This window comes from Mustela erminea, chromosome 9 (genome assembly GCF_009829155.1).
Source record: "Mustela erminea isolate mMusErm1 chromosome 9, mMusErm1.Pri, whole genome shotgun sequence".
Lineage (NCBI taxonomy): Eukaryota > Metazoa > Chordata > Mammalia > Carnivora > Mustelidae > Mustela > Mustela erminea.
Window position 1 is genome coordinate 5,640,625 of NC_045622.1, and position 15,486 is coordinate 5,656,110.

The 15,486-nt window shown below is 38.6% G+C and overlaps 1 protein-coding gene across 3 annotated transcripts in view; it reads right to left on the reverse strand.

Moving 5' to 3' along the window:
- Nucleotides 1-15,486, reverse strand: part of C9H11orf65 (chromosome 9 C11orf65 homolog) — a 66,654-nt gene that overhangs the window by 4,020 nt on the left and 47,148 nt on the right. For all 3 annotated transcript variants that reach the window (XM_032360074.1, XM_032360073.1, XM_032360072.1), the window contains one exon: nt 12,792-12,962. In XM_032360074.1, coding sequence (XP_032215965.1) covers nt 12,792-12,962 — 171 coding nt within the window. The remainder of the gene's footprint in view (nt 1-12,791; nt 12,963-15,486) is intronic.

Sequence of the window (15,486 nt, forward strand, 5' to 3'; positions counted from 1 at the left end):
AACCCGGGAAACTGTCCGCATCGCAAAACGGAGATTGAGATAGAGCAACGATAAGGTAAGGAGTGCACCTATTTCTGTCTAGTGAGTGACAGGGAAAGTTCCTAGGATTAGGACGATACAAGTGAAAGTTCCCTCGGCAGGGACGATACAAGTGAAAGTTCCCTTGGCAGGGACGATACAAGTGAAAGTTCCCTCGGCAGGGACGATACAAGTGAAAGTTCCCTCGGCAGGGACGATACAAGTAAAAGTTTCCTCGGGATGGGGAACGATTTTAGTAGACATAGAATGGAAGATCCCCTAAAAGACGTTCTCAAGATGAACGGTACCCCCTTAAAGGCAAAAACAGCCCGAGCCTTTTTAAAAGAAGTAGCAGAGATTGCCCCCTGGTTTATAGAAGAAGGGCTCCTAAATTTGCCACAATGGGAACACCTGGGCGAGGACTTAAAACTCTGTCCCTCTACATCCCCGGGGACTCTCGCCGTGTGGTCCCTGGTGAAAGTATGTTTGCATTCCCCCCGAGAGCCCCTGCAGCGAGCAGTACTAAAGGGAGGGAAAGTTTTTTTGCAAGTGAAAGAAGAATCCCGTAAGGGCTCCTCCCGAGACTCTGACCCCGAAAGCGAAAGCTCAGAAGGGATGTCAGAAAGCGAGTTGCAGGAGCTAGGAAAGATAGAGGCAAACAACAAGAAGGAGGAATCTCCCGGTCTCCAGACAGACTTGGAAGCCATGAGGCAACGACTTGAGGATAAAGAGGCGGAATTGCAAAAGGTATTAGGAGAGTTAAGAGTGCAGGGAGAAGTAATGGCGCAGCTGAGAGCAGGGGTGGAAGCCGCAGTTGTGGCACAATCGAAATTATCGCTCTCGCCAGTCCTGTCCTCATACTAAGATCTCAGTTAACTTCTAAAAGTACCAAAAGAAAATTCTCTGGGAGGAAAAAAGTCAGGGGAAAAGAACAACAACAGAAAACTTCCTCCTTGGTTCTGGATTGTCAGACTTATGGTCTCTGTCATGTCAGCGGAAATCTAAAGTGTGTGCTTTATGATCTTATTAGAGTAAGGGCGCTATCTTTGCCATGTCTGGTGAATATAAGAAATTACGTTAAAGTCAAGCACAATTTTTGGGCTGCCACCTCTCTTCCCTAAACAGAGAGATTGAATTAGGGAGACAAAGGCAGCCCAAGAAGATGTAGATAGGGAAGGATAAGGCACAATGAGCTACAGAGATGAGGTAGAGCTTTAAAGAGGCAGGTTTCCTGTGACTTATCCTATTTCATCCCTTTTCCCAAGCCTCTGAAATCAGGTAAGGAGTTGGTTGCACCCAAAAAATCAAGTACTGAGGAGGTCCCAACAGTTGCTGACAAGGGACCTGGCAGAGAAAAAAATGAGAATTCTGAATTATGTAATTCAGAAAAACGCTGTGATTTTTTCAAGAATTTATGTATTCCTTTTGAATTGTTTTTATACTTTTGTTGACTATGTGTTTGTCTGTTTTGTTATAGGAAAGTATATACTATCCAACAGTAGTTAATTGTAACAAAGCATTGTGTCTAAGTTGGCTCCTTCTTGTCACCACTACCTATTGCTGCTCCAAGAACTTTGTTGTACGATCTTCACCAGGATGCTGCTGAGTCACTGCCACATGAAAAGATGCAGGAAAACAGCAGGCAGTGTAACCCCTCCAGGATCTTTTAGCAGACAATTCAATCTGGCTTCATTTTAAATTTAGGCGAATTCTGTCTTCAGTGGTCACTCTCCTCAGAGGAGAACTATGACGTGTTGGATGTCCATTATCCTGCTTCCTTGGATTTATATACCAGAAAGTTCTCATTCCACTTTCAAGAAACCAAGATAAAGAGCCTCCAAACAATTGTTTGCTAAGACCTGACAGTCTGGGGCACGAACACATACTGTATTTAAGGCTGATCACTAACCCTGCTCTACCTGAGATTAGGACGTGTATTTAGTTGCATAAGATTTTTCTCTCATCATGTACATACCAGCTGTAACCAAGAAAAAAATCAAAGTTTTACAAACAGAATCAATAATCTATTGAGAGTATTACCATGCTGATTGGTCTTTCTCACTGAGATACTTTTGGAAATTTTTACAGAATAAAGTGTACGTGGAATCTATAGTGAACCCCTCAAAAGTATAAATTTAACACCTTAATGGCCCAGGAAAACTCCCTGACCAGAGAAGCCAAAAACCATGTCTTAGATATCAAAGGAGCAGCTTCAGATATAAAACTGCCCATAATACACAAAGGCAAAGAGCTCTCACCAACAGGATGCCCAGAAGACTAAGATAACCCAGCAGCTGACCACTGAACAAGTTATGTCAAAATTCACTTGTAGTTTGAAAAATATGAAGACTCCGGAAGAGGAACAACCATCTTGATAGAGAATATAACCCTGAAACCCACCAGGATAAATGCCGACAGCAGGCACAGTAGCCATCATGTAGGTGATTTAATCATGACAATACAAGGACTGTTTTACATTCTAAGAGCCTATAGCGACGTATCTCTGGATACTGCAGAAGGGCAACAGTACTCCTCAGTAACCTTGAGTCCTAGAATTAAGTTGACTCTATTTATTCTTCAACACAGTAACAATATTGTTCTCAGATGATACTGCTGCAACCAGAAGATGTCCATGATGGTCTCCAGTGGAGTGTCCATCTGTCACACAAGGGGCTAGCACACAACGTTTCTGGGAAGAAATTGGTTTGTATCACTAAACACCAATATTCAACACATTTATGTCATTCTAATGGTCTGACTATTGAAATGTGTCCACTGATTTCCACTATCAATTTTATTGAAGGGGAAAATGTCAGACGCTGAACTTCTTAACAAACAAGGTGTTATCAAGACAACTACAAATATCTAGATGACTATGAAGGTCTAACAGAGAGTACACTATGGAAAACATAAATACACTGTGAAAATGGTGCTTATACCTAACTCCTGCCATTAGTAGGGGAAGGTGTTTGCAAGTTTGGTCTTCCCTGAGATAATCAGTAGCCTGAGTTCGGTAATGTTACTGAAATATTCCAAATAATCATGCTGGATTCCTTTGAAAACTTGTTGTCCAGGATTCCACAGAAAAAGTTGGAACAGATGAATACCACTAAAGAAAACAAACCACAAAGGGAGAAAGCAAGAGAAAAAGAACAGAAAAGAACTACAAAAACAACCAGGAAAAAATTAGCAAAATGGCAATAAATGCACAGCTATCAATAATTACTTCAAATGTAAATCAGCTAATACTCCAATCAAAAGATAGAGGGTGACAGAATGGATAAAAAAACAAGAACCATCTATATTCTGTTTAAAAGAGATCACTTCAAAATAAAGACACATACAGCCTGCTGGTGAAGGCAGGGAGTAATGCAAATGGAAGTTGAGAAAAAGCCAGAGTAGCAATATTTATATCAGACGAAACAGACTTTAAAACAAAGACAGTAGCCAGAGACAAAGAATGGCATTACATAATGATGAAGGGATCAATCCTTCAGGAGGTTATAACAATTGCAAATATCTCTGCACACAACAAAGAAGCATCTGGCAAATGTTAACAGATATTAAGGGAGAAACAGACACTTATACAATTATACTAGGGGATTTTAACTCTGCATCTGTGTCAATGGACAGATTACCCAGATAGAAAATCAATAAGAAAACAGTGGCTTTGAACAACATATTAGATCAGATGAATCTAACAGATTTATACAGAAAATTCCATCCAAACACAGCAGAACACATATTCGAGTGTAGATGGAATATTCTCTAAGACAGATCACATTAGGCCAAAAAAACAGGCCAGAAAATAAATCTCAATAAATTTAAGACTGAAATCATATCAAGCATCTTTTCTGACCACATCAGTATGCAACTAGAAATCAATTACCAAAACCCCCACCAAAACAACAACAACAAAAAAATTCACAAACACATGGAGGCTAAACAATACACTACTTAATAACCAATGGGTCCACAAAGAAATCAAAGAAGAAATAAAAAATATGGAGATGGGGTGCCTGGGTGGTTCAGCCAATAAGCATTTGCCTTTGGCTCAGGTCCTGATCCCAGGGTCCTGGGATGGAGCCCACATCAGCCTCCCTGCTCAGCAGGAGGCCTGTTTCTCCCTCTCACACTCACCCTGCTTGTGTTCCCTCTCTCATTATCTCTCTTTCTATCAAATAAATAAATAAAATCTTTAAAAAAATACATAGAGATAGGGGCGCCTGGGTGGCTCGGTGGGTTAAAGCCTCTGCCTTCGGCTCAGGTCATGATCTCAGGGTCCTGGGATCAAGCCCCACATCGGGCTCTCTGCTCAGTGGGGAGCCTGCTTCCTCCTCTCTCTCTGCTTGCTTGTGCTCTCTCTTTCTCAAATAACTGAATAAATAAAAAAATCTTTAAAAAAAAAATACATAGAGATAAATGAAAATGATTCCACAACAGTCCAGAATCAATGAGATGCAAAAGCAGTTCTAAGAGGGAAAGTTTGTAATGATACATACCAAACTCAAGAAACAAGAAAAATCTTAAATAACCCAAACTTACACCTAAGGAACTTAAAAAAAAAAAAAAATTAGTCCAAAGCTAGTAGAAGGGAAAAAATAAGGATAAGAGAGGAAATAAATTACATAGAGACTAAAAGAACAATAGAAAGGCTCCATAAAACCAAGAGGTGGCTTTTTGAAAAAAAAAATCAATAAAATTGATAAATCTTTAGCCAGTCTCATAAAAAAAAAGAATAAAATTAGAAACAAAATTGGAGAAATTACAACTGACACCAAAGAAATACAAAAGATTATATACCAACAAATTGGACACCTGAGAAGAAATGAATAAATTCCTAGAAACACATGAGCTTCTAAAACTGATGAAGAAATACAAAAAATTGAACAGGTCAATCACTCTTAATGAAACTGAATCAGTATTCAAAAAAACCCCAACAAAAATCCAGGATCAGGGGTACCTGGGTGGCTCAGTGGGTTAAAGCCTCTTCCTTTGGCTTGGGTCATGATCCCAGGGTCCTGGGATCAGCCCACAGCAGGCTCTCTGCTCAGCAGGGAGCCTGCTTCCCCTCCTATCTCTCTGCCTGCCTCTCTGCCTACTTGTGATCTCTCCCAAATAAATAAATAAATAAAATCTTTAAAAAAAAAAATCCATGATCAGATGGCTTCACAAATGAATTCTACCAAGCATTTACATTATAAGATATCTAGAAATAAACGTAACCAAAGAAGTAAAGGATCTGTACTCTGAAAACTATAGTACACCTGTGAGAGAAACTGAGGAAGACTCAAAGAAATGGAAAAACATTCCATGCTCATGTATTGGAAGAACAAATATTGCTAAAATGTCTATATTACCCAAAGCAATCAACATGTTCAATGCAATTGAATTAAAATACTAAAATACCATCAACATTTTTCATAGAGCTGGACAAACAATTCTAAAATTTGTATGGAACCAGAGAAGACCCTGAATAGTCAAAGGAATGCTGAAAAAGAAAACCCAAACTGGGGCATCCCAATTCCAGATGTCAAGCTGTATACAAAGCTCTTATCATCATGATAATATAGTGAGGCAACAAAAACAGAACATCGATCACTGAAACAGAACAGAGAACCCAAAAATTGACCCTCAACTCTATGGTCAACTAATCTTCAAAAAGGCAGTAAAGAACATCCAGTGAAGAAAAGACATTCTCTTTAACAAATGGTATTGGGAAAATTGGAGAGCCACATGCAGAAGAATGAAACTGGACCACTTTCTTACACGATACCAAAAATAGCTCAAAATGGATGAAACACCTAAATGTGAGACAGGAATCCATTAAAAGTGTAGAGGAGAATACAGGCAGCAACCTCTTTGACCTCGGCCACAGCAACTTCTTGCTAGACATGTCTCCAAAGATAAGAGAAGCAAAAGCAAAAATGACCTATTGGAACTTCAAGATAAAAAGCTTTGCACAGCAAAGGTTAACAGTCAACAAAACTAAAAGGCAACCTATGGAAGATATTTGCAAATGGCAGAACAGATAAAGGGCTAGTATCCAAGATCTATAAAGAGCTTATCAAACTCCACACCCAAAAAAACCAAAAGAAAGTCCAGTCAAGAAATGGGCAGATGACACGAACAGACATTTCTCCAAAGAAGACATCCAAATGGCCAGGAGACATATGAAGAAATGCTCCACATCACTCCTCCTCAAGGAACTACAAAAACAAAAACTACAATGAGATACCATCGCACACCAGTCAAAATGGCTAACAACTCAGGAAATGACAGATGTTGGCAAGGATGCAGAGAAAGAGGAAGGAACCCTCTTATACTCTTGGTGATAAAGTAAACTGGTATAGTCACTCTTCAAAACAGTATGGAGGTTTCTCAGAAAGTTACAAATAGAGCTACCCTATGACGTAGCAATTGCACTATTGCACTACTAGGTATTTATCCAAAGGATACAACCATAGTAATTTGAAGGGACACATGAACCCCAATGTTTATAGCAGCAAAGTCCACAGTAGCCAAAATACGGAAAGAGCCCAAATGTCCATTGACATATGAATGGATAACAAAAATATAGTGTGTGTGTGTGTCCATAAACACACACACACACACACACACACACACACACACACACACACAGGAATATTACTCAGCTATGAAAAAGAACAAAAATTGCCATTTGCAATGACATGGATGGAACTAGAAGGTATTATTCTAAGCAAAGTCAGTCAGAGAAAGACAAATACCATATGATTTTACTCATATGTGGAATTTAAGAAAACAGATGAACACAGTGGAAGGGAAGGAAAAATAAAATAAGATGAAAACAGAGAGGGACACAAACCATAAGAGACTCTTAACAAACTGAGGACTGGAACAAACTGGAACAAACTGAGGGTTACGGGAGGGGAGGTGGGTGGGGGGATGGGTTTTTTTTTTTTTTAAGATTTTATTTATTTATTTGAGAGACAGAGATCACAAGTAGGCAGAGAGGCAGGCAGGGAGAGAGAGAGAGAGGAGGAAGCAGGCTCTCCACAAAGCAGACAGCCCGATGCGGGGCTCGATCCCAGGACCCTCGGATCATGACCTGAGCCGAAGGCAGACGCTTTAACCCACTGAGCCACCCAGGCACCCTGGGGGATGGGGTATTAATTAACGAGGTCACTTGAAGTAATGAGGACTGGGTGTTATATGCAACTGATGAATCACTAAACTGTACCTCTGAAACTAACACTGCAGTGTGTGTTAATTAAATTGAATTTAAATTAAAACATTTAAAAAGTAAAGAAAGAAGATTTAATACTGATTCTTCTCAAACTGTTCCAAAAAAACAGAAGAGAAGGGAAAGCTTCCAAATTCATTCCATTAGGTCAGCATTACACTGATGCCAAAACCAGTCAGACACCACAGAAAAACAAAACAAAACAAAACTATGGGCCAATTTATCTGATGACACAGGTGCAAAAATCCTCAACAAAATATTAACACACTGAAGGCAATAATATTAAGAGGATCATCCACCACAATCGAGTGGGATTTAGTCCAGGGATGCAAGGGTGGCTCAATATTTGCAAAACAATCAATGTGATACATCATGTTAACACTAAGAAGGAGGAAAACCATATGATCCTCTCAATAGATGGTAAAAATGCATTGACAAAATACAATATTGTTCATGATAAAAACTCTAAACAAAGTAGGTTTAGAAGGAACACACCTCAATATAATAAAGCCTATATATGAAAAACACATAGCTAACAATGGTGAAAACTGAGCTTTTCTTATAAAATCAGGAACAAAGTAATAATGTTCACTCTCACCACTTTTATTCAACACAGTACTGGAAGTCCTAGCCACAGCAATCGGACAAGAAATAAAAGGCATCTAAATTGGTAAGGAAAAAGTAAAACTGTCATTATTTGCATTTGACATGATACTGCATATAGAAAACCTGAAAGACTCCACCAAAACGCTATCAGAACTCGTAAGTGAGGTGCCTGGGTGGCTTAATCAGTTAGGCATCCGACTCTTTTTTTTTTCCTTTTTTTTTTTTTAAGATTTATCTATTTGAGAGCAAGCAAGCACACACAGGAGCATGAGCACGAGCACGCATGCAGGGAAAGGGTCAGAAAATGGTGCTTATACCTAACTTCTGCCATTAGTAGGGGAAGGTGTTTGCAAGTTTGGTCTTCCCTAAGATAATCAGTAGCCTGAGTTCAGTAATGATACTGAAATATTCCAAATAATCATGCTGGATTCCTTTGAAAACTTGTTGTCCAGGATTCCACAGAAAAAGTTAGAACCGATGAATACCACTAAAGAAAACAAACCACAAAGGGAGAAAGCAAGAGAAAAAGAACAAAAAAGAACCACAAAACAACCAGGAAAAAATTAGCTCCCTGCAGGGAGCCAGACATAGGGCTCAATCTCAGGACCCCAGGATCATCACCTGAACTGAATGCAAACATTTAACCAACTGGGCCATCCGGGGGCCCCTCAGCATCTGATTCATGATCTCAGGGGTCATGAGCTTGAGCTTCATGTTGGGCTCCATACTCAGGAGCCTAGGAAAAAGGGGAAAAAAGAATCTGTACTCGAGGAACTACAGAACACTCATGAATGAAATTGAAGAAGACACAAAAAGATGGAAGACCATTCCATGCTCTTGAATCAGTAGAATAAACATTGTTAAAATGTCTATACTGCCTAGAGCAATCTATACTTTTAATGCCACTCCGATCAAAATTCCACTGGTATTTTTCAAAGAGCTGGCGCAAATAATCCCAAAATTTGTATGGAATCAGAAGAGACCCCGAATTGCTAAGGAAATGTTGAAAAAAGAAAAACAAAACTGATGACACCACATTACCTGATTTCAAGCTTTACTACAAAGCTGTGATCACCAAGACAGAATGGTATTGGCATAAAAAAAGACACATAGACCAGTGGAACAGAGTAGAGAACCCAGATATGGACCTTCAACTCTATGGTCAAATAATCTTCGACAAAGCAGGAAAAAATATACAGTGGAAAAAAGACAGTCTCTTCAATAAATGGTGCTGGGAAAATTGGACAGGTATATGTAGAAGAATGAAACTCGACCATTCTCTTACACCATACACAAAGATAAACTCGAAATGGATAAAAGACCTCAACATGAGACAGGAATCCATCAGAATCCTAGAGGAGAACATAGACAGGTAACCTCTTCGATATCAGCCACAGCAACTTCTTTCAAGATATGATTCCAAAGGCAAAGGAAACAAAAGGAAAAATGAACTTTTGGGACTTCATCAAGATCAAAAGCTGCACAGCAAAAGAAACAGTCAACAAAACAAAGAGGCAACCCATGGAATGGGAGAAGATATTTGCAAATGACAGTACAGACAAAAGGCTGATATCCAGGATCTATAAAGAACTTCTCAAACTCAACACACACAAAACAGATAATCATGTCAAAAAATGGGCAGAAGACATGAACAGACACTTCTCCAATGAAGACATACAAATGGCTAACAGACACATAAAAAAATATTCATCATCACTAGCCATCAGGGAGATTCAAATTAAAACCACATTGAGATTCCACCTTAGACCAGTTAGAATGGCCAAAATCAGAAAGACAGGAAACAACATGTGTTCGAGAGGATGTGGAGAAAGGGGAACCCTCTTACACTGTTGGTGGGAATGCAAGTTGGTACAGCCACTTTGAAGAACAGTGTGGAGATTCCTTAAGAAATTAAAAAGAGAGCTTCCCTGTGACCCTGCAATTGCACTACTGGGTATTTACCCCAAAGATACAGATGTAGTGAAAAGAAGGGCCATCTGTACCCCAATGTTTACAGCAGCAATGGCCACAGTCACCAAACTGTGGAAAGAACCAAGATGCCCTTCAGTGGAGGAATGGATAAGGAAGATGTGGTCCATATACACTATGGAGTATTATGCCTCCATCAGAAAGGATGAATACTCAACTTTTGTATCAACATGGACGGGACTAGAAGAGATTATGCTGAGTGAAATAAGTCAAGCAGAGAGAGTCAATTATCATATGGTTTCACTTATTTGTGGGGCATAAGGAATAACACAGAGGACATGGGGAGATGGAGAGGAGAAGGGAGTTGAGGGAAATTGGAAGGGGAGGTGAACCATGAGAGACTATGGACTCTGAAAAACAACCTGAGGGTCTTGAAGAGGGTGGGGGTGGGAGGTAGGGGGAGCCAGGTGGTGGGTATTATGGAGGGCACATATGGCATGTAGCACTAGGTGTGATGCATAAACAATGAATTCTGTAATGCTGAAAAGAAATTAATAATAAAAAAAAGAATTCATAAATGAACTTAGTAGAATTGCAATATTCCAATATTAATATACAGAAATCTGTCACATTTCTACACATTGATGACAAAGTAGCAGAAAGAGAAATTAAGAAAACAATCCCATGTTCAATTGTACCCAAAAGAGTAAAATATCTAGGTATAAACCTAATAAATGAGGTAAAAAACCCATACGCTGGCAACTGTAAGATAATGATCAAAGAAATTGAACACAACACAAATGGAAAGATATACCACATTTGCACATTGGTTTTTATAAGATTTTTTTAAAGATTTATTTACTTATTTATTTCACACAGACAGAGATCACAAGTAGGCAGAGAAGCAGGCAGAGAAAGAGAGAGAAGCAGGCAGGAAAGAGGGAGAAGCAGGCTCCCTGCTGAGCACAGAGCCCAATGCAGGGTTCGATCCCAGGACCCTGAGACCATGACCTGAGCTGAAGGCAGAGGGTTAACCCTCTGAGCCACCCAGGTGCCCCATTGGTTTTTAAATGTTAAAATATTCACACTACCCAAAGCAATCTATAGATATAACATAATCCCTATTGAAACACCAAAAGCATTTTTCACAGAACTAGAACAATCATAAAATTAGAATGGAACCACAAAAGACCCCAAATAGCCAAAGCAATCTCAAGAAAGAAGAATAAAAGCTGGAGGTATCATAATCCTAGAATTCAAAATACACTACGAAGTTATAGTAATTAAAACAGTATGGCACTGGTATGAAAACAGACACATAGGTCAATGGAATGGAGTACAGAGGCAGAAATAAACCCATACATATATGGCTAATTAATCTAGAACAAAGGGGGCAAGAATATATAATAAAGATATTTTCTTCAATAAATCGAGTTGGGAAAACTTGACAGCCACATGCAAAAGAATGAAACTGAACCACTTCTTCAAACCACACACAAAAATAAACTCAAAATGATTATAGATCTAAATGTGAGACCTAAAACTAGAAATATCCTAGAAAGAAAATGTATGCAATAATTTCTTGATAGTGGTCTTGGCAACATTTTTCTAGCTATGTCTCCTCAGGCAAAGAAAACAATACCAAAAATAAATTACTGGGACTATACCAAATAAAAAGCTTTTACATAGCAAAGTAAACTATGAACAAAATGAAAAGGCAACCTACTAAATGGGAGATATTTACAGATAAAATATCCAATGAGGGGTTAATATCCAAAATATATGAAGAACTTATACAACTCAACACACACACACACACAGACACACACACACACACACACACACAAATCCAGTTAAAAATGGGTGGGAGATATGAATGTACATTTCTCTTAAGAAGACATGCAGATGGGCAACAGACACATGAAAAGATGCTCAACTTCACTCATCAGGGAAATGCAAATGAAAACCACAATGCGATATCACCTTATACCTATCAGAATAACTAAAATCAACAAGAGAAGAAATAGTTAAGTGTTGGTGAGGATATGGAGAAAAGGAAACCCTCCTGCACTATTCATGGGAATGAAAACTGGTACAGCCACTGTGGAAACAGTATGGAAAATTAAAAACTTAAATACCATATGATCCAGTAATTCCACTACTGGGTATTTACCAAAAGAAACAAATATACTAATCTGAAAAGATATGTATGTTTATTGCAACATTATTTACAGTAGCCATGATATGGAAGCAACCCAAGTTGCTTCAAGTTGTCTATCAAGTGATGAATGGATAAAGAAGATGTGGTACGTACACACACACACACACACACACACACACACACACACACAGTGGAATATTACTTGGCCATAAAAAATGAACTCTTGACATTAGTGGAAATATGGGTGGAGATAGAGGGTATAACGCTAGGTGAAATAAGTCAGACAGAGAAAGACAAATACCAAAGAATTTCACTTTGTGTGGAATCTAAGAACTAGATTTTGTTTCTAAAAAACAAATGAACAAAAAAACCCAGACTCTAAATATAGAGCACAGATGTTTGTCAAAGGGAGATGGGTGGCAGAATGGGTAAAACAGATAAAGGGGATTAAAAGATACAAGTCACAGAGATGAGAAGTACAGCACTAGGAATACAGTCGGTAATACACATAGTAAAGTTGTGTGGTGACAGATGGTGACTGTATTTATCATGGTGAACACTGAGCTATACACAGAACTGTTGAATCACTATCTATAGACCTACAACTCATATAACATTGTATGTTAATTATACTTCAATTAAAAAAATACCCAAGTCCAATTTTTTTCTTTTATATCATCTTTTTTATATTCTTCCCTCATATCTTCTTTTTTTCTAGACAAACAATACCCTTTCTTTTTTTCTTTTTTTTAAGACTACGTTTGTGGGCCCAAGATTCGAAGCAGAGGTGGGAACATCAGAAACACACACGGGGCCTGCCTTTGCTCCCCAGGAAAAGCAGAAAGCATTTACTCATCAAAGTTCAGGGCATTTGTCCAGTTCAGCACTTCATCCACTTCCCATTCCATCACTGAATCTAGTCCACCGCTTTCCACAGCTCTCATGAGCCCCTTGGTTGCTGTGTGAATTAAATCTAGAGTTCTACGATTTGTTGACTTAGCCTCTAGGTTTCCTGCATAGTACCTAAACGGGGAAAGGAAGGGAGACATCGATTTTGTGAAACCGGTCATTACTAGTAGATGCAGTTAATAGATATATTGTTGCTGTGAAGCCATTTACATATTAAACCACGTTTTCACCCGATTTAACTTAAATACATCCAAACCAATTCTATGTGATGAGATGTTTTGGGGGAAAAAAAAGAAAAAAGAAAGGGAAAGAAAGCAACTGAATCAACCATGTTACCCATAAAGCCTCATTTCAAAACCACCCCTCAGTACACTGCACTGCTGTGATAACAATGAAAATCCAACTAAATCACTGAATCACAAAATTAGAGTCAAAGGATCCTGGAGATCAGATGAGTAGCCCTCTCGTCTTTCAGGAGAGAGATTAAGTCCTGGAAGACAAGGTCATGTGGCTAAGGGCTGGGAATGGCTGGGAAAGTGGAGGGGAACGGGAAAGAGAGGGAGAGTCAAAGGGAGGAGAGATGGTAACACCCTCTTTTGTGTCAGGTACTTTTCATACATTATCTTGTTTAATTCTAAAAAAGACGCAGCCCTCTGTGACAGCTGTTTTTACTCCCATTTTATGGGTGAGCAAATGGGGAGGTGAAGAAGTTAAGACATTGCTCAGGATCATGTAAGCAGTAAACAGATGTCAGAGCCCGTATTTGAAAGGGACTCCAAGCTGAGACTTCTTCGGTGGCACTGTTCTGTCTCATGTCCTGTCTCATGCATCAGTGCGTGCATCTACCGCACGTGAGCTGAGTGAGTAGAGACAAGTCAGCAGTCTTTACCAAGAATATTGGAAAATAGCATTTTTCCTTTGGTTTTTCGTTTTAGGATCTATATTGGCATTCCGTTTTTAAAGTTAACCTATGCTGAAACTGTTTTCATTTATTAAATCAACACAGAGCAGGAAGTGGCACAGTGGTCATGTAGGGCTAGGTAGGGCTCTGATATCCAGCCATCTGGCCTTGAGTCTTGCTTCTGTGATTTATTTACTAGCTCTATGACCTTTCCAAATAACCTAGTCTTCTTGGGCTTCAGATTACCTTAAAATGGTAATCATCATATCCTCTTCTCAGCATTCCAGAAGGATTTAGAAGTGTGAATCTTTATAAAGCATTCCAAACTATGACTGGCACATTGGAAACATTCAATAAAAGAAGGCTTACAAGTTCCTGGATGGTGGGACGCCTGGGTGGCTCAGTGGGTTAAGTTCCTGGATGGTAAGGGGTCTGACAGTAACAAGGTACGTCTCTGCCTTCATGAAGTTTCTAACTTTTTCAAATAGTTAATGATTCATGAGAGCTACTCTCATAGAAGGAGAAACATGCCTCTTAGTTTATATTAGTTAGCAAGAGCACAAATTTTAAGAAAGTATGATTTCACAATTTTTCTATAGTTCTTCAGTCACTTCCTCATGTAATAAATATTTATCGACTGTCCACCATTTGCAAAGCATTGTGTGCAGAGGTGGGATTCCTCTGTGGAACTTGCAATCCTCTACTCTATATTTCCCGAACATAATAGGCACTCAAAAATATATACACTAAATGAATGAATGATGGTACCCAATGGCCCAGGTTTATTAACAAATGCTGATGCCACAACAAAAAGGTACTTAAAAATCAGCAACTTCTGGAAGGCAGAGGTGAACACATTTTTTATGAGTTCTTTCCTGTTTTATATTCCCAAATATACACTTGTGATTAGATTCAGACACCTGGATGATATTTCTTTTTTCTTTGGCAACAGTGATTTAAAGGTTCAGTTATCTATTTTTGCTCTCATCAAGGATATACAGGAAAAGGATGAATTTTAAAGAGAATTATAATACTTATTCCAAGAATTTAATTCTGTTTTAAACTTTTTAAATATTAGTCACTATTTATAGTTAAGGGGGCTAGAACAGTAATCAAACAATGATAGGCTAGCAAGTAGGACAGAACTTCAAATATAATAGTAACCAGAAATACAGATCACTTTATAATCATAACTTGTTTTATAAAAAATGGTATTTAAAACAAAAACAATATAAAATTTGGCTTTAGAGGTAATGTTCCAATATATCCATTTTAAAATGATCTCTTATTCTAAGATAGAAAATTTAAAGAGAAAAAAATTATGAAAATGTCTTTCTGAATATACCACCAGGGAGAGAAGTTAAAATGCAAAAGACCTACTAAGAATCCAAGTTTAAACTGGAAAAGAAGTCAAGAAGAGCTAAGATCTGTAGGACACAGGAAGGGAATATAAAAAATACACTTTTTTTTAATTAAGAGAAAGATTAAAAAATACAAAGATTTTGTTTGTTTTGTTCACTGCTGATTCTCAGCAAAGGTCGGTAGAGGATGCCATCAGTGAACAAAGCATACCAAGTAACGTTTCTCCTTCACCCCCTGCAACCTTACATAAAGGAAACATTACAACCACATCCAGCCATAAGGACTGAATGACTGACTTGCTCACTCACTCAATTCATTCAACAAAAAACACGTATTCATTAAGCATCTTCTATGTCTACAGCCCTGTGCTGACAA